This window comes from Penicillium hordei, assembly GCF_028827395.1.
Source record: "Penicillium hordei strain IBT 12815 chromosome Unknown utg000001l_segment0_segment0, whole genome shotgun sequence".
NCBI lineage: Eukaryota > Fungi > Ascomycota > Eurotiomycetes > Eurotiales > Aspergillaceae > Penicillium > Penicillium hordei.
In genome coordinates, this window is record NW_026623142.1 from 817,404 (window position 1) to 836,058 (window position 18,655).

Sequence of the window (18,655 nt, forward strand, 5' to 3'; positions counted from 1 at the left end):
TGTACATAATTCAGTCCATCCCATCGCTCGCATTCGGGATGATCATGCAATGTAATAAAGATGCCCAGCAAAACGCCTGCTTTGTTTGCCTTTGTGCGCCGTGAGGAGAGAGAAAAGATATAAAGTCCGAGTCCGGATTGGCCAAGAAAGTCCAGGGCCGACATGCTCGGTGGGATCAGTTTGATATCTGTCTATCAAACTGAGGGCGGGAAGAAGGTCAGGCTGGCCGCTAGAACTGTGATTATGGGCTGAATACCTTGGGACATGCAAGGCTCAGCCAATCAGGCAGTCAGGCCAGTAATAGTCCAGCAACTCCCTTTTCCTTCGCTAAACACTCAGCCCAAAGACGAAAGTTCCCGTTTCCAAGCTCGGAGAAACGCAAGAAGCAGAATACTCAAGACGCCGAAACCCGTATAGACAAGAAATACTCAAACAAGAAATGAAGAGAGCGAGAGCGGGAGGGATCCAAGGAGTACAAAGGGAAATGTCCCATCATTTCCCCGCTCGCGTGCGCGCTTCATCCTCGCGCATCATGCGAATAACCTCCTCACGTCGCTTCTCAACACGTGCAAGATCCTCCTCTTTCGCGCGCCGGCGTTCCTCATAGCCCGCGAACCACTCCTCTCGAGCGCGGTCCTCTTCTTCCGGCTTCGCGTGGGCGACCATGCATGAATTCATTGCAAGACGTTGCTGGCGACAGATCCATGTTGCAGTGACGGTGCGGTTAACGGCGCACTCGGCAAATGCTATATCGTAGTTGTGTTAGTTGGTTGTTTCAGGCATATTCCAGGTGTGGGAGTGGATCATGGTCATGCGATCCGGAGTTGCTCCTCCGCTTGACACCATGACCGGCTTTTGCGAGGCCAAAGCTATGCATGGGTTGTGAAGAGGTGACGGATTTGGTGTGTAAAGCAGTGTAAATTGCATACCTTTAATCTCGGGGGCGCAATGGGCGCGTACTCGCTTGTAGTACAACAGTTTCACTTCTTGTTCTTGGGGGGCCGAGAGCGGAAGCGGGTTGCGAAGATTATATTGTTTAGGTGCACTCTTAGGTACACTCGTTGAAGAGGTATCGGGAGATGTGGAAGATGTAGCCATTGGGACTGTATATCGATCGCAAAGATCGAAGTTGATCGGGTTAAGTGTATGGGCAGGTTGATCGGAGAGTTTGCTTTTGAGAGGGATTGGTCCCGGTTGTTGAGGGACAAGATGTGAGCTCAGCTGCTTCAGAACTCAATAAAACAAACTGAGAGAGGTAGAAGTAGTTCCGAGAGGGGTTTACCGAATGGCTTTGCAGAGAAGATCAAGGTCAAGTGGGAGTGTTGATTGCGAGTGAGCCGAGCTCGGGCGGAGAGAATGTTACTATTGGCAGAATCAGAAAAAAAAGTTCTCCGACTTTGCATCTCGACTTTGACTTATACTCTTCTGCTGGAGACTTTTGCGTCTTTTTGATTTTCAGATTTTTCTATTTTCTACACCTTCTTGTGCTCTATTTATTGTCGGGAATTATCAACACCAAAACTCAGCATGTCGTCCATGCGCAACGCCGTCCAACGGCGGAACCACAAAGAGCGTGGCCAGGTTCAGGGTCGCGAGAAATGGGGTCTCCTCGAGAAGCACAAGGTCAGTTCCTGCGGAGGAGCGCTTGGAACATTTAACAATGATCTGAGCTTCCTTTTATATCTAATCTTAAAACAGACATTCTAACTTCAACAGGATTACTCGCTCCGTGCCAAAGATTACAATGCCAAGAAGGCTAAGCTGAAGCGCCTCGAAGAGAAGGCGCGGGATCGCAACCCTGATGAGTTCGCCTTCGGTATGATGGGAGACAAGAACCGAACCCAAGGTCGGCACGGACGTGGCAAAGGCACAGCACGAGACTCTGCTGCAGCACAGGGACTGAGCCATGAGGCAATTAAGCTGCTCAAGACGCAAGACAAGGGTTATCTTCGGACGGTTGGCGAGCGGGTGCGCCGTGAGATCGAGCGCCTGGAGCGCGAAGTGGAATTGCAGGATGGCATGAACAAGGCCCTTGGCAAAAAGGATGGGAAAAACGGCGAGGAGAGCGATGACGAGGATGATGGGTTTGACGACGATTCCGATTTCGATTTCGGAGCCCCGGTGCAACCGAAACCCACCAGGACGATTTTTGCCGATGATCGACAAGACCAATTGGCAATGAAGAAGCAGAGAATACAGAAAGAAGAACCTGCTTCGGAATCAGAGGAAGAGGATCAGACGTCAAGCAAGACCCGCAAGACACCCAAGCAGCTTCAGGTTGAGCGGCAGGCACTTGCAGATGCTCGGCGGGCTCGCAAGCTCCGGAAACGAACCATCGAGGCTCGTAAAAACAAGCTTACTGCGTTGCACAAGCAACACGCTGAAATCCGGACTGCAGAGCAAGAGCTTGATTGGCAGCGGGCTAAGATGGAAAATTCCGTGGGAGGTACCAACAAGGACGGAATCAAGTGGAAGATCCGTGAGCGCAAGCGCTGATTGTCTTTGTTTCGACGGAGTTTATGAGTGATGACTCGCTATCATCTTTTTTGTACATATTGATACCAACCACCATAGAGGCAGTCCGGCGCATACAGAAGCATTCAAGGAACCCACTTCAGTTCTGACCATCGACTCCTGGAAAAACTCGGTAACACTAGACCCAATCTCAAGGATATCCGGGACCGATAGCCAGAACCTGTGATAACCTGACACCGCTGCTTATACCAGGAGATTTGACCGTCACCTAAGTACCTAGTAAGGCGATGTTATAAAGTAGAGCGAGGGACTTTAATAGTGTCTTACTTCACAAATAGTGGCAATTTATTTTATTTTTAAAAGCCTCGATGGCTATTAAAAGCCTACCCTCTTACTATATTGAACTTCTAGAGCTTCGGGATCGTATTAGTGGTATGGTGGGTGGAATTAACTAAGTGCTAATTCATAGATGCATCTCGCGTTAGCTGGATCACCCGCTGTGGCCCGCTCGCAGCCTAAGGTTGCCTCGTGATTACAATACTCTGTCTCAACCTAGTCTTCGACCTCAATGACACAATGGGACTTGATGTGGTCGAAATAAATACCCCACGAAGGTGTCTCCGAAGCAAAAGAGACAGTTGTTTGGAGTGGCATATCTCACTCGGGTTGCCTCTATATCAACTGGGAATAGACCGGATCTCTTGTGTTTGCGAAGAAGATGGTCATGCATCCTATCTCGCCGGTGGAGGACGGTGGAGCAGTGCGGCTCAGAACAACGCCACTCGCAGTCGAGTATACCATGCCCAGTCAAATGTCTCTTAAAGACACCAAAGTTTGGAAAGATTGTACTTTTCTTGTCAGGATCACATTGCCAACATCGATACAATTTACGGACTCTTCCCGAGGACTCAGGAATCTCAATAATGATATCATCAGGTAATTCGTTCTCCTTGGTAGACTGGGAGTCTGGTTCTGGTTAATATTGCTCTTCCTTTTGGGGACTTAGGAATACAGATACGGATACCACTCACCTCCCACAGGCGAAGGCTGCTTAAACTCGCGGCTTAGGCTTAGCACTTCGTCGATCTGGGCCTTTGATAATAGCCTTTGAATGACGATCACATCCTCCTACTTAGGTCAGTAGCCGACAATAGCATTGTTAGAAAACAAAACACTAACCTCTTCCTTGAACGGATACCCTAGATCGATTATGGTGGGGATATGAGCAAGGTGACGAGGGACACGGGTCTTCCATTTGCGCGGCTAAGGCTTCTCCTCACTCTGGCTGCGATCAGAACTGCTAGAGTGGCGGCGACCATCAATCGTTTCTTCATCTTCGCTCATCTCAGGGAGGCGCACGTTGTTGATGGGCTCGGAGGATCCTTGTATCACCTTGAGCATTACACAGTTGTCAAGGTGATTGAAGAAGTCCTGGGCGTCCCTGAAGGCTTCACTGCAGATAGAGCAGTTTCCAGTGGAACTGCTGGGTTGGTTCATATCTCCCTCGATGGAGGAAGTTGGCCTTGGATAACGCTCGTCTGGTGGCATCGGCTCCGCCCCGTGGACAGAGACAAGGTGGCGTTTGAACACATCGACACGAGTGAAGCTCTTTTCTTTTGGTGTTCCGGCACCTGGACAAAAGTGACACGCCATGACGCCCTTGTAGTGGGTCAGTATGTGGCGATTCTTATCGTATTTGCGAGTAAACCCCTTGGTGTGGTAGTCGCACGTTATAATCGGGCACTTTTCTGGACGCTCTGTTTCGTGCGTCAAGACGTGAGATCGTAGGTCGGTGAAGACTAGATCACATTGGGGGCATCGCCCCTTATTGACCGGATCTTGTGATTTATCAGAATCCTCATCAGAAGAAATTGCAGCTTTGTCGTCGTCTTCTTCGGATCGCGGCAACGCAAAGAGCGCCAGCTCTTCCAGATGCCGGCCCACGTGTCTTTCAAGCTGCTTCCCAGATGGATGCGAAGATAGACAGAGTGGACAGTCCACATGTACATTTGGGGTTTCAGGTATGGAATGCTGACTCTGCAAATGAGAAAACCATTCCCGGCGACTTTCATACAATCGATGGGGTGTCGGACAGCTAGGGAAGACACACAGATATGGCATCAAGTCATTAAAGACATGACGAGCCCAGGCCCTCCGGTTTACGATGGTGATGATCACGAAACAATATGGACATTCAAATGGAGCTCCATTGGCTGAGTCTTTTGGGGGAGACGGGAGAACCGCTCCTTCCGCCCCGTTCAATATGGTTTGAGCATAAGATGTTTGTGAGGTGATAGTTAGCAATTCTAAGTTGTCATTTGCCGCTGGTGAAACTTCTACAAACTCAGTTGCAACTGTGTCTGATAGTTTGGTTGATTGTCCGTCTGTCTGATCTTCAATGACCTGATTGAGACCCTGGCCAAGTTTGGTGCGATGACGCTCACGATACTGCATAACGGCTCGACGTTGTGATATTGCCAGCCCAAGACGTTTCGAGATATCCTCTCCCCGCTTGGGGGTATTTGTCTGAGACATGTCGCTGGTCAAACTGTTCATAAGAGACTGCATCCGATCTTTTGGTGCCAAGAAAGCGATCATGTTGAGCTGGCTGCCGGATTATCATTGACATTTGGAACAGGTTGTTGATAGTATCTCGTAGAGCATGATAAATAGACTGCATTTCTGTTTGATGCTCGGCATCATCTTCATCACCGCTTAGATCCGAGAAATCGTCATCTCCGTGTGAGTGATGTAAAATGTCATTGATATCTTCGGTGGTTCGTTGCAGCCGCTGAAGGACGCGAAGTGTCTGCTCTTTAATGTGCGATGCATCTCGTAATCGATAATCTAGCGACGATTGACCGGTCTGGTGCGCCCCAATATTAGCAGCCCAAACCCGCAAACGACCCAGCTCATCTTTCCACAGCGCTGGCGGGACTTCAGACGCGAACGATGACAAGTCTTCGGAAACAAGCCGACTTAAATCTTTGAGACATTGAACCACGACAGACGAAATATTTGTCGTAGAGATGGGGGATGTCGTCGTTGTTATCATGGGGTGCTCATGGTTCTCAACTGGCCTTGCTGGCAAGGCCGCTTGCTCGTCGAGATTTAGCTTCGTGATTAAGGATGCGTATCGAGAAGAGTTTTGCTTTCTTTCCGATCTATCTTTAGGAATAGTGTCTTTGATTGAGACATCAAGGTAACTGAGTGGTGCCTCGTCATGGGCAATCTCTTGCCCTTGACTCAGACGCGCTTCACGAATCCATCTTGGAATCTCAGTATTGATTTTACCTTGAAGGCGCTGAAGTCTGGATTGAAACGAATCGAGGAAATAAGAACCAGGTTCCATTCCAGAGGCTTCCCTTGAATCGGCCACTTTACTGTTCTCCGGCTGGAGCATCAGTTGGAGCGAACTATGTGGATTGGAAGCGGAGAGGGATTCTTGTTGCTGCTGCTCTGGCAAGTTCTGACTCTCTGAAATGACGGATTGGTCGCCTGGGTGCTGCTGCCACGATCGACTACATTCAATCCGGATCCGAACACATCGAAAGACCGTGTCTTCTTTCCCTCTCAAATTGACGCCTAACCGCACGATATCACCGTCGTTGATAGAATACAGACGGGACACCACATCCTGCTCACTTAAGCGCACATGGTTCAAAAATGTCCCCGAAGAGCTGCCCACATCCTTAATGTACCACTGTCCATTAATGTATAAGAACTCGCAGTGTTGCCGGCTAACAACCTTCGACTTAAACCCCACAGGCGCATCTGAGGGTTCGGTTGGGTTGTTGATGGGTATACCATCACGCTCCGAGTATCGACCGACGGGAATAGCATAGCTCCCTGATGGTAGGGTTCGGGTGACTGTGGCAAAATATAACGAGGGTTTTGAAGTCTTGGGGGGATCTTGGTATGGCAAGAACCGAATGGTAGCCTCAGGGAGCTCCGATTTTGGGGGGGTCACCCGCCCTGGGTTCCGCTCGATGCCTCGCCTTTGTACAATGGCTTGAGGATCTTTCATCATTTTGGGCAGATCTGGGGCAAATACCCTTTTGTACCTCTAATTTTTTAAGCCAGAATAACATCGAACTTTGCGAGACTGGACGTTTTGAGGCTGATCTTGCTGCGGGGTTGCGGCTGAGAGGGATCCCCCGCGCTTACACAGCAGGACCTCTGGGCTCTTTTGACCCCTAGTTCATCTTTGTCCATTTCGACTATTCGAATATGGAGGCTGCAGGCGTTGCCCTAGCAATTCTCCCGCTGGTCATCAACCAGCTTGATAACTATGTCCAGGGTCTTGAGACTATCAAGAGCTTCGGAGCCAAGCGCTACCGTAGGGAACTTGAAAGCTATTCATCAAGCCTTGGAACCCAGCAAGCCATCTTCGTCAATACTCTGGAGCGAGCCCTCGATGGAGTGGTTGAATACGAAGACGGGCTGGAGGAACTGAGGAACAACCCTCTCGGGAATTTGTGGAAAAGACAGAGTCTGCAAACGAGTCTTCATGAAAAGCTAGGAAGAGACTTCTACCCTTTCAACCAGATGATGATAGAGATTGCGACTCTGTTGGAGGAATTGTCACGAAAATTAGGATTGGACAAGAATGTTTCGCTGGTGAGTATAGTTCAATATCCCGCGGCCCGCTCCCGAGGTCTAGGGCTAACCAGAACCTCGATCATACTACAGAACAATCGGGTCGACCAGTCCGCTATAAAGAAAGAAATCAAGAAGTTCAAAGACATTTTCTCGAAAAGCGTCTACCTCGATCTCTTCGCTCGTATCGACGCAGCCAATAAAGTCCTGAATACCTTGGTAGAGCAGTCCGATTATCGAAGCACAATACAGAAACAGAGAATATCAAAAAGACCCCTATTGCGCCAGAAAAGGGCCCAAAAATCAGCCCGCAGTCTGCACAATGCAATGTTACGGAGCAGGTATTGGAAATGTGCCTGTATGGATCAACATTCAATCCATTTTGTTCTTAGTTATCCACCAGAGGACATAAATGATGGGTCTAAAGAGTCCTCTCATGGGCCTCGATTCCGAATGATTTTCCCTTCCAACAGCTCTATAGATCTTGCAAAGGGATGGTGCGAGATTGAAGCCAAATCGGATATCATTCAATCGAGCGTGGATACTTTGAACCGATCCCCACCCGAGGGCGATCAAGACAAAGTTCCCTTCGCTAAAAAGAAGGCCAAAGTGCAATTTGCGTTCGATACATCATCTGAAGATAAATCACCTCTGATGTCTGATATGTCTTCGGTGCCTCCGATTGTAGACATTTGCTCGACGCTGTCTACCGTGGGGACCAGCGGCGAGAAAAATGCACCTATTGGGTTTATATCCGACGAAAACCACCGCCACAATATGTATTATGTACGAAAGCTCGCTGGGAACCTGAGATCACAATCGCTCGCTGAGCTTATCGCGGCTTCAAGTGATATCTTCAAGGCGCCTATTGGCGGCAGCTTTCTTTTCACACGGGGCCATCGTCTTCGTGTTGCGGTTAATCTCGCCTGCAGCGTGCTTCAATTTCACGGAAGCTGGCTGAAAACACAGTGGAGATCACGCGATATCATGTTTACCAAGACTTCGTCTGGGGATATCGATAAGCCATACGTTCTTTGGAACGTCGGCAGTGAGTTGGATGCCTGGACCCTGTGCAGAGACAAGCCAACATTCTCGCTCATTCAAAGCGAGGTTCTGTTTCCCCTGGGCCTAGTCCTCGTCGAACTTTCTTTATGCCAGACACTAGAGGCACTACGTATGCCGGAGGATGACGATCCGGTGGAGGCATATGTGAATCTAAAGACTGCAACCCGCCTCTTGCAGGTGGTGGTGGAGCAAAGTGGTGCAGAATATGAAAAGGTAGCGAGGCGATGTCTCCTTTGGCCTGGCACCAAAGACTCTACACTGGAAAATGAACAGATGCAAGATGAGATATTTCAACTTATCATCTTGCCATTAGTCGAAAATCTGAGGAGTTTCGAGGGTAGGGGTTGATTCTTGAATATATTGATAGTAAATTTAGAGATCATGCCGGAAATTGCATAGTCTGATAGAGTCTTATATTTAGAAAATTTCCTACTCTATACACTCGTGGCCTTCGTTTTATAGGATGTATCTGATACAAGGAAGAACATGCTCAGGTGCAGCTATGCCCCTTGGGAAACTGTAAATCGTTGCCCTAAATTTGTTGCCCTAAATTGGAAGCAAACCCGAAAAGACCCTGTATGTAATTGAACTGCAAACAAAAGGGACTCAATAATAGTCAGGAAAATAGAGGGAATAAAGGAATAAAGGTTAAATCAAGCCCAATATCCCTAACCCGCCAGATGCGGAGGCGGGTTCGATTCCCCTATTTAGGAAGAAGAGTCGGAATGAGGGTCATTTGATAGAGTCTTCAAGATGTCCACGAGTGACATTTCTAATCAGTTGCTAATCATCGTCGCTGACTGGCATCAAAAATCAAAAGAAAGTCCTCTGATACTCCGTTGTCGCAAAGAGTCTAAAACGTTCAAGTAATCACACCATCGCTGATAGGACAATCTCTCTAATCGGCAGACCTGGAGGGCCCGCGGAGACATCCACAAGGCTTAATAATCATTTGCCACCCCTCCCAAGGGAGGATTATATTCTCCATCTTTTTCTCTTTTCCTACATTTCATATCTCAAAATAAAAAAATAACAATGGCTCCTTCATTTATAACCATTGACTCCAACGACATGGACGTGGATTTCTCCACTCCCAAGCCTGTCCAGTCCAAGCGCACCCTCCTCCTGGCACCCCCCTCCATTGCCACGCAAGAGGACAAACTCCGCAGCCTCTTCAGCACCTTCGACCGCTCAGTCACAGATCTACAAATGCTCGACCGGCTCTCCGCAGGCCTTGTCTCCCTCCCCGCAACAACCTACGACCTCGTCCTCATCCTCACCGATACAGACGGCACACGGCGCTCCGAGGCGCTGAAACTCCTCACCCGAGATGTATACGCCACTCTTGTCCCCTCCATGAAGCCCGGTGCGAAGCTGCAAACCCAAGACTCAGCCCTCAATGCCTCAGACGCTATGGAAGCTGTCCTGGCTGGTCTCGTGCAGTCCGATAACGGCTTCGAAAAACCAAGCTTCGATCCCTCGGCCGCGGTTCCTTTAAAATTCGGCCTGAAGAAGAAGAATAAGCCTATCCCGCCAACTGCAGCCCCTATTATTCCCAGTTTCCCCACAGGCTTCACTGCGCCAATGGGAATAGACTCGCCAAGTAATCACGACCACGACGATGATGACGAGCTCATTAATGAAGATACGCTCCTCTCCGAGGAGGATTTAACAAGACCGATAATGCCGCGTATGTTACCCACTCCCTGCCAATCCTTGCATATTACATTCATATAAGATTTAGATAAGCTAACACCATCTTTTTAGCCCCAGAGTGCCAACCCAAGACCGGCCGCCGGCGACGTGCCTGCAAAGATTGCACATGTGGTCTAGCCGACAAACTCGAAGCAGAGGACAAGGAGCGCCGCGCAAACGCAGATAAGGAATTGAACGTGATGAAGCTGGATACGGGCGACTTGGCAGAGGTGGACTTCACCGTTGAGGGCAAGACTGGTTCTTGTGGAAGCTGTGCTCTGGGTGATGCTTTCCGCTGTGACGGCTGTCCTTACATGGGTCTTCCTGCCTTTAAGCCTGGACAGGAGGTTCAGATTCTCAATGATGTTGCGCAGCTTTGAGATATAATCTCGACTTTACGACTGTGGGCTACTTTTTTTCCATTTTGATGACGAAAGTGGGGGTATCGGTTGCATTGGGGTTTTTTTTCTGAGCATTTTCTTTTGGGGATTCAATTTTTTGGGAGGGTACATACAAAATTATGCTAGGGGCGTCTTGCTTTAATTTTATCATATTTTCTTATATTTTTTTATCTGATCGTGACTCATTTGAAGATTTCGAAATCTTGAGTGGAGCCCAACGTCATGTCTTAGATCAGATAGTGGGATGATCGGCCTAGTATACATATACCGTTGATCTGCCGGATATAATTAATTTACCTCATTTACTTCCAAAGCATTCTATTGATTGGCTGTACATAAATCAATTTAAAGCCCAATGGCGAGTTGCTTTTTAACTATGCATCTGTGTTCATGGCACATCCAATCATGATAAAACCGAAAAGAAAACGACAACCAAAAGAATATATATGGTTCACTTGACCTATGACTGATTCTTCTTCATGTGGGCAACACGGATGCTGACGGCACGCTTGTGCGCCTCCAGGCCCTCCACACCGGCAAGGGTCTCAACTGTCTTGGCGAGACCGAGCAGGCCATCAGCGGTTAGGTTAGAGCTGGTGATGTGCTTCAGGAAGGAGCCGAGGTTGACACCCGAGTACTGCTTGGCGTAGCCGTAGGTAGCTGGAAAGAAAAAATGTTAGTAGGACCGAATGAGGGAGAGAAGAGAGAAAGCAGTTGCAGAGAGACTTACGCAGTGAGTGGTTGACTCCAGCGGAGTAATCGCCAACACTCTCGGGAGTCCAGGCGCCGATGAAGACACTGCCGGCGTTCTGGACATCCTTAACAAGAGACTCGGCGTTCTCGACCTGCAAGATCAGGTGCTCGGGCGCGTAGTCGTTGCTGAGGGTCATGGCCTCGTTGATGTCGCGAACGACGAAGGTGACGGAGTGTGCGAGGGAGCCGCGGACGATATCCATGCGAGGCAGGGCCTTGGCCTGGGAATCGACCTCGTCTTCAATAGCACGCAGCTCGGCCTCGTTCAGGTCGACGGCGATGAGAATAACCTGTGAGTCGACGCCGTGCTCGGCCTGGCTGAGAAGGTCGGATGCGACAAAGGCCGGGACGGCGGTCTTGTCGGCAATAACGAGGACTTCACTGGGACCGGCGGGCATGTCGATGCTGACACCTGCGGAGGTATCGTTGGATACGAACATCTTTGCGGCCGTCACGAACTGGTTGCCTGGACCAAGGATCTTGTCGACCTTGGTGATGCTCTCGGTACCGTAGGCCATAGCGGCCACAGCCTGGGCACCACCGGCCAAGACAATGCTCTCAGCGCCGACTTTGTGGGCGACGTAGACGATTTCGGGGGAGATGCTGCCGTCGGAACGAGGAGGCGAGGCCAGGACGATCTTGTTGCAGCCTGCCACCATAGCGGGAACACCCAGCATCATGGCAGTGGAGGGCAGCACAGCGGTACCACCCGGGATGTACAAACCGACACGCTCGATGGGACGTGAGAACCGGGAGCAGACCACACCGGGCATGGTCTCCATATGGAGGGTGTCGTTGCTTCCCTTCTGCGCGGAGTGGAAGCGGTCGATGTTGCCAATGCTGATATCAATTGCCTCCTGGACATCAGGGGACAGCTTCATGAGTTCAGCGGGGAAAGGCGCGTGGATGACGGGGGAGGTGAGTGATGTAGCATTCTCGAACTTGTGGGTGTACTTGAGCACAGCGGCGTCGCCGCCGTCACGGACATCCTGGATGATTGGCTTCACCAGGTTGACAATGGCTTCGTTAGATTTCTGCGAAGGACGCTTAAGGTAATCGGTGACCACCTGGGGAGTAGTAGAGGCAGTGATCACACGCTTCATCTCAATTCGGGTCGTGCGATCCTCGACCGGGGCGGGGGCAGGGGCAGGGGCAGGGGCAGGGGCAGGCTTTGACTCGGGCTTAGCCAGGCCAGCCTTTTCAGCCCAAGGTCCCTTGGCGTCGCCCTTTCTCCGCTTCACCTTCAAGCTCTTAAGGTCAAGGTTCCGCTCGATATCCTCCAGGCTAACACCGGCAGCAGTGCACTTGGTGAGGGCAAAGTACAACAAGTCGGCGGCCTCGAAAGCAATCTCCTCCTTGGTGTCCGCACGGCACAACTCATCAGCCTCCTCCATGATCTTAGCATCGATGAGCTTGGGCTCATTGAACAAACGCGCGGTGTATGATCCAGCTGGAGCATCGGCCTTGCGGGCGTCCAAAGTCTTTTGGAGACGAGATAGACCGGCAGATGCGCCGAAGCAGGTCTCTGTACCCAGGTGGCAGAATCCTAATGAGTCACCATGGTCAGTATACAAACATCATTCATCGATGTAGAAAGTTGATTCTTACCACGTCCGATTTGCTTGACAACAAAGACCAAACAGTCGGAATCACAGTCGAAGCCAATGCGGATCAACTCCTGCACATCCCCGCTGGACTGGCCCTTGTACCATAGACCGCGCTTACGGCTCTGGTAAACACCGGTGCCAGTGCGCAAGGCCTCGACAATGCTCTCATCACTGCTCCAAACGAAGCCCAGACAGGCTCCGCGCTCATCAGTGACAGAAGTGGCATATAAGCCATTGGCCTGGTCGGTAACAGCCGTCGACGCAATAAGTTTAGCGGCAGAGATCTGGCCAGCCACATCCCGCTCAACAGTCAAAGCCTGTGAGGGAATGACAGCGATCGCACCCTGCTTTGTGACTTGTGTAATGGCATCCTCCGACACTGCCTGAGTACCGAAGGTTGTGAAAAGGCGTGGGGAGTCTGAGCTAATCTTCAATTTCTCGGCGGCGGCGGGGACGGTAGAAGGTGAAGTGCAGACGCTAGCTTCGCTGCGCTCAGCATTGACGGCAATCCATTGCTGGAGAGTACCCAATTCAGAGTCTGACAGGGCGTTTACAAGCAGGCGGGATGAGGGCACGGATTGTTCTTCGGAGAGAGTGGTCAATTGGTTCAAGTTGATCAAGATCTTGGCGGCACCGGCGTTGAGAATATCGACGAGATCACCGGAGGAGGAGATCTCAGTTGCGTCGACGAAGATATCGAGGGCGCGGAAGTTCTGGCGCAGGAATTGCTCTGCCTGGGCGAGACTTGAGACCTTGATCAATACGCGGCCGAAGTAGGCGATCTGCTTGAGCGAAAGTCCGGAGCCGGAGGTGGGGGAGGAGGGGTCGTGAGAGATAAGGAAGGGGGTCGCCATGATGGGCAGATGTAGTAGTAGAGGATAGAAAGATTGAAAAGGAGAATTAAATCCCCTAAAAGATAGGACTCTTTGAATTAACGGGAAATTGTGGAGGAGAGCGATGACTCCTTGTGCAACCTTTTTTTTCCCGGCCCCGCTGAATCATCGATTGGCCGCCGGGGTCGCTCTATCATGCGATTTTGATTAGTGATTTGATTTTGTGATCTACATTTCTGCAGTCTATATCGGATGTTTCATTTATCCCATGAACCGCCTCATAGACAATTTCATAGGCAGAGATTTTGCTATCCCGGTACTCCTGGAGCCCTTAGGGGATAGAATCTAACCCAAGCAAAACTTTAGCCTTGTTTGGCTTGATCTGGCCTTGCTCCAACCACGAGGGCAGATTTTCGAATAACTCGCTGGCCAACTCCTGGTCATCTTCGAGGTCTAATCATGCTTAGCAGTGGTATCAAACCCACCAAAGAGTTACTTACTGGCCAATGGAATTTGCCATAGCCGTGGTCTTTTCAGAAAGCAGTCCAAAAAAGCACATCGGTGAATGCGTATTTGCAGTGACCTGTTCTGTGTTTGCCTTGCCTGGCCGCACAGTACATATATGGTCTTCACGGTCGCCGAAGGCCCGAGAAGAAAGAGCGGAAGATGTGGTGTTTCCAATGGTATCAAAAATATATTGAAGATCAGGCACGTCCTCGGTGATCTTCTCAATCACCTTCGGGTCACGTTAACACGACCGGAACAACTCATGATTCTCTGAAATGTAGCACTCACAGTTGTCACCCCAAACTAAGACGCTCTGTCGCGGCGACATTGCTTTTTGAGGTCACGACCCACCACCCCATATCAGTCCAGCCACAGTGTCACCCTTGTCAAATCGAGTGACTGTGTCACCCAACTCGGTGACTTCGACAAAATTACACCCGAGCCGAGCACGGCTCCATCGCCAAATGCATTTACATCAAAGCATTGAACTATAGATCATGAGCTACATGGTTCGAAGGGGCGCAGTTTCAGATTATACCATCCGTTAGGTTTTGTGCCACATGCGACACCTTGACTTGCACTAGTTGATTGCCTGGTTTCGGCAAGGAAAGTTCTTCTTTGACCAAGTTGGGCTGTCCTTCTGGAACCCGGACAACCAGTGATGTGTTGGATGATGCCATGGTGTAGGATGCGGAGACTTGAAAACAAATGGTTTTAATTCAAGACTTGATTTGCTTAAACATTCTCATGCAGACATAATCCAGCCAAATCTGTATATTTCGATATCTGACAAATGTAGAAGTGCCAGAGACATTTTGGAAGTGGGGGTTTCCACTTAGATCGCGATGAAGCTGCGTGTAAGCAACCTATTTGAGATATTTCGAGCTGGAATCCTGGAGGAGAGGAGGAGTATATGCTAGAATGATCGGAAACCATCGCGTAAGGCCATCCGGTCAATATCAGATGCAAGGTCCCGGAGCGTCAGAAGAGAACAGGTACGACAAGGTATATGACGGATGAATGCCATACAGACCTCAAATGTCTTTTTCGGAGCATCTCGGGATTTTTTTTCATCAAACTGATGCCTAGTGCGAAGGATCCGGAGGTAAGCAGACTTCGCGTAAGCCCGTTAGTTAAAAGCCGTTCAACGCCCAGCAAGTACCTTGTGAGAACGTCAACGCTATTCTAACATCAATATGCCATTCCCACCCACCCCCACAGGCGAGAGCAGCTCCCACTCCGGTAATTGTCATTGCGGTGCTGTGCGGTTCAGCTTCACGATATCCCCGCCCCTGCACGAGTACCCCGCCAATAGCTGCAACTGCTCCATCTGCACAAAGAACGGTTACTTGCTTGTGTACCCGTCTACCAAGGATCTTACCATCGAAAGAGGAGAGGATGTCCTAAAAGATTATCACTTTACCGAGCGCAAGGTGAAGCATCGCTTTTGCGGAGAGTGTGGAAGCAGTTGCTTCATCTGTCCTCCAGACGAGGGATTTCGGATCACTGCCGTCAATGTAAGTCGAATAGCCAATGTTATATTGCAGCTATTAATTAAGCATATTAGGTCCGACTACTACAGGACATTGACATTGAGAAACTGATTATCAACAAGGTTGATGGAAGGTCGGTTGGAAAAGAGTACAAAGTCTAGATCAGTTCTTTGATCCTATGATCTTGTGATTCGGCTAAATGACAACCTGGAACTGCCTATCTATGTAGGTAGTGTAGAAATGGCGACAGATACAGATGATGTACAGAGCACATATCGCGAATAAATTGTAACTATGTAGGAGAACTTCAAAACACTCACGCTTTGACGATTTCTCACATGGATGCCAGGCTATAGAGGGGTACACATATGTTGTATTCTCAACCGATACTTCCGAACTACAAAATACTTGAGACAAGTGGTTGGAGTTCAAATGCCCAATGCATCGTCACGGGCTGTCCACCATGGCCATAAATGTTCCTCGGTTGGATATCAATCAAGTCCATAAGGATCTCAAAACCTGGAGATGGTGACTTTTATGTGTTGCCGGGGTTGGAGACTAGAGTCTGGTGACAAAACCTCATCACATTTGAGGGGTATGTTACACGTCAAAGCACTCAGCGTGACAGCAAGTGGCTTTTATCAGCCAAGACCGTGCTAGTCAGGTACATTCTGGTCCCTGGATATGAGGCATCTGAAGACGAGCGAGCGTCATGTTTCCTTGTCACGTCAAGTGGTCGTCTGGCCTGATCACTCGTATAGCTAGTAGTCTCTGGGGAAATCCGAGTCGACGGAAGGTCTAGAATGTAGAATCGTGTTCGGTATATTCAACAAGATCCCAAATATGTGAAAACCGAGACCAAAGATACTTCGGCCACTTGCATTCTCCGATGCGAGCCAATAGTTGGCGGAGCCCATGCAGATCACCAATACCCCTGAATCTTTTCCGATCGGACCCTTTTCTTTTTACAGGAATGGCAATGCACAATGTACAAGACCCGATTTTATGGAGATCAGAATGCAAGGGACATGGGGAAATCATAAACAAGTCGGGGTCGCGTGTGTGTGTCCGCGTGCCTTCCCCTTTCGCCCTTTTTCTTGTCGACTGTAACCTCATTGTATCCTCATTCCACACACCCATCATATATAAGAAATTGCATTGACCTGCTGCGTTGCAGTACAGGTGGTCCCTCGTTCGCAATTGAAATTATTCCTACAGGTGCCCCTTGCACCGATCGATCGTGCCTAAATAAACCCGTATATCTATACCCAACCACATCCACGGCATAATCATGCGCATCCCTTCTCTGTCATTTCCTTTGGTTCTGGGCCTCGTTGGGTCTTCTGCGGCCTATCCTCACCCTGAGCAAGAGGTGGTCTTGCGCCACGAGTCGGAGAATCAGGCCAAGGCCGATGCTGTCAAGGAAGCCTTCCAACATGCATGGAATGGATATGTCGAACATGCTTTCCCTCATGATGAGTTGCACCCCGTGAGCAATGGCTATGGTGACTCTAGGTGAGTATGTCCCATTATGCGGTTCTTGCTGTGAACTCACACTCGACAGGAATGGATGGGGAGCCTCCGCTGTCGATGCGCTTTCAACCGCCATTGTCATGGGTAACAAGGATGCTGTTCAAAAGATCCTGGACCACATTGAAACTATTGACTTCTCAAAGACTGAGGACGAGGTCAGCCTGTTTGAGACGACTATCCGATATCTGGCGGGCATGTTATCTGGCTATGATTTGCTCAAGGATCCTGCAACGAAGAATCTTGCCCCAAAATCAACCCAAGTTGATGCCCTGCTTACCCAGTCCAAGAAACTTGGTGATGTCTTGAAGTTTGCCTTTGATACACCATCCGGTGTCCCCTACAATAACCTTAACATTACTTCCAAGGGAAATGATGGCTCGAGTACCAATGGCCTTGCAGTTACTGGAACTCTGGTGCTAGAGTGGACGCGACTGTCCGATTTGACTGGTGATGATGAGTATGCCAAGATAAGCCAAAAGGCCCAGTCATACCTTTTGAAGCCTCAGCCTTCGAGCGGAGAGCCATTCCCCGGCCTAGTGGGAAGCAACATCAACATCTCCAACGGCTATTTCACCGACGGTACTGTCTCTTGGAACGGCGGCGATGACTCGTTCTACGAATATCTGATCAAGATGTACGTGTACGACCCCAAGCGTTTTGCGTCATACAAGGACCGCTGGGTCCTCGCAGCCGAGTCGACAATCAAGCACCTTCAATCGCATCCCGCCCCTCGCCCGGAAGTGACTTGGCTGGCCTCATACTACAATGGCCAATATGATCTCAGCTCACAGCACCTGACCTGCTTCGATGGCGGCAGCTTCATCCTGGGCGGCACTGTGCTGGATCGGCCAGATTTCGTAGATTTCGGCTTGAAGCTCGTGGATGGTTGCGAGGCTACTTATAACCAGACCCTGACCGGCATTGGACCAGAGTCATGGGGCTGGGACCCAAAGAAAGTGCCATCCGACCAAAAGGATTTCTACGAGAGGGCTGGATTCTACATCAACAATGGCGCGTATGACTTGCGCCCTGAAGTGATCGAGAGTTTCTATTACGCCTACCGCGTCACGGGGAATGAAATCGTGAGCCGTTCTTCCGTATACTGGCATTCCAAATATACTGACCGATATAGTACCGCGACTGGGTATGGAACAGTTTTAAGGCGATCAATTCTACCTGCCGCACTGACTCAGGCTTTGCTGCTGTAAGCAATGTGAATACAGCTGGCGGTGGCTCGAAGTATGATAATGAGGAGAGCTTCCTATTTGCCGAAGTTATGAAATACGCGTACCTTGTACATGCAGAGGGTAAGTTGCTAGTCTTCCCAGTCATTTTTCCCTTTCCTCAAAACATTCCTAATGCTGAGGTTTGATATAGATGCCCCATGGCAAGTCCAGAAGGGCCAAAATAATGCCTACGTGTTCAACACCGAAGCTCACCCCATGCGCGTATCGCACACCTAGTTTATAGGATAATTGAGCTATTATTACAGTATATAGTGCATGCATCAAGCCTATATTACCCTTTGCCATTAGATTTGATCTTATAATTAATGTTGAATATTGCCGCTTCGGTTACAATCGGATCCAGGATCACGCCCCTTGCCGTAAATCTGTGATCCCTCATGTGGTCCTCCACGAATCCGGTTCTAAATTCGCGTTGGAATTCGCTGTCCGTCTTTCATACTAGCTGGT

At 49.6% G+C, this 18,655-nt stretch overlaps 8 protein-coding genes across 8 annotated transcripts; 5 read left to right on the forward strand and 3 right to left on the reverse strand.

Annotated features, from left to right (window-relative positions):
* Positions 1 to 492: 492 nt before the first annotated feature.
* On the reverse strand, positions 493 to 1,098 carry N7537_000295 (uncharacterized protein; the record flags this gene model as incomplete). Its single annotated transcript, XM_056891353.1, has 2 exons — positions 493 to 746; positions 930 to 1,098. 2 exons carry the CDS (start codon positions 1,096 to 1,098, stop codon positions 493 to 495), a joined length of 423 nt encoding a protein of 140 aa, XP_056756348.1.
* Positions 1,099 to 1,527: 429 nt separating this feature from the next.
* Positions 1,528 to 2,496, forward strand: N7537_000296 (rRNA-processing protein UTP11; the record flags this gene model as incomplete). Its single annotated transcript, XM_056891354.1, has 2 exons — positions 1,528 to 1,623; positions 1,717 to 2,496. The coding sequence occupies 2 exons, from the start codon at positions 1,528 to 1,530 to the stop codon at positions 2,494 to 2,496; spliced, it is 876 nt and encodes a 291-aa protein (XP_056756349.1).
* A 797-nt stretch (positions 2,497 to 3,293) lies between these two features.
* On the reverse strand, positions 3,294 to 6,505 carry N7537_000297 (Zinc finger C2H2; the record flags this gene model as incomplete). Its single annotated transcript, XM_056891355.1, has 6 exons — positions 3,294 to 3,323; positions 3,371 to 3,441; positions 3,507 to 3,603; positions 3,655 to 3,674; positions 3,756 to 5,083; positions 5,151 to 6,505. The coding sequence occupies 6 exons, from the start codon at positions 6,503 to 6,505 to the stop codon at positions 3,294 to 3,296; spliced, it is 2,901 nt and encodes a 966-aa protein (XP_056756350.1).
* Positions 6,506 to 6,705: 200 nt separating this feature from the next.
* N7537_000298 (uncharacterized protein) lies at positions 6,706 to 8,487 on the forward strand (the record flags this gene model as incomplete). Its single annotated transcript, XM_056891356.1, has 1 exon — positions 6,706 to 8,487. One exon carries the CDS (start codon positions 6,706 to 6,708, stop codon positions 8,485 to 8,487), a length of 1,782 nt encoding a protein of 593 aa, XP_056756351.1.
* Positions 8,488 to 9,174: 687 nt separating this feature from the next.
* On the forward strand, positions 9,175 to 10,214 carry N7537_000299 (Cytokine-induced anti-apoptosis inhibitor 1; the record flags this gene model as incomplete). Its single annotated transcript, XM_056891357.1, has 2 exons — positions 9,175 to 9,829; positions 9,907 to 10,214. The coding sequence occupies 2 exons, from the start codon at positions 9,175 to 9,177 to the stop codon at positions 10,212 to 10,214; spliced, it is 963 nt and encodes a 320-aa protein (XP_056756352.1).
* A 481-nt stretch (positions 10,215 to 10,695) lies between these two features.
* N7537_000300 (histidine biosynthesis protein HIS4) lies at positions 10,696 to 13,449 on the reverse strand (the record flags this gene model as incomplete). The annotated part of the gene is made up of 3 exons (XM_056891358.1): positions 10,696 to 10,895; positions 10,966 to 12,534; positions 12,597 to 13,449. The coding sequence occupies 3 exons, from the start codon at positions 13,447 to 13,449 to the stop codon at positions 10,696 to 10,698; spliced, it is 2,622 nt and encodes an 873-aa protein (XP_056756353.1).
* A 1,682-nt stretch (positions 13,450 to 15,131) lies between these two features.
* Positions 15,132 to 15,589, forward strand: N7537_000301 (GFA family protein; the record flags this gene model as incomplete). Its single annotated transcript, XM_056891359.1, has 2 exons — positions 15,132 to 15,452; positions 15,503 to 15,589. 2 exons carry the CDS (start codon positions 15,132 to 15,134, stop codon positions 15,587 to 15,589), a joined length of 408 nt encoding a protein of 135 aa, XP_056756354.1.
* Positions 15,590 to 16,719: 1,130 nt separating this feature from the next.
* N7537_000302 (glycoside hydrolase family 47 protein) lies at positions 16,720 to 18,424 on the forward strand (the record flags this gene model as incomplete). Its single annotated transcript, XM_056891360.1, has 4 exons — positions 16,720 to 16,943; positions 16,993 to 18,043; positions 18,094 to 18,268; positions 18,339 to 18,424. The coding sequence occupies 4 exons, from the start codon at positions 16,720 to 16,722 to the stop codon at positions 18,422 to 18,424; spliced, it is 1,536 nt and encodes a 511-aa protein (XP_056756355.1).
* Between the last annotated feature and the right edge of the window lie 231 nt (positions 18,425 to 18,655).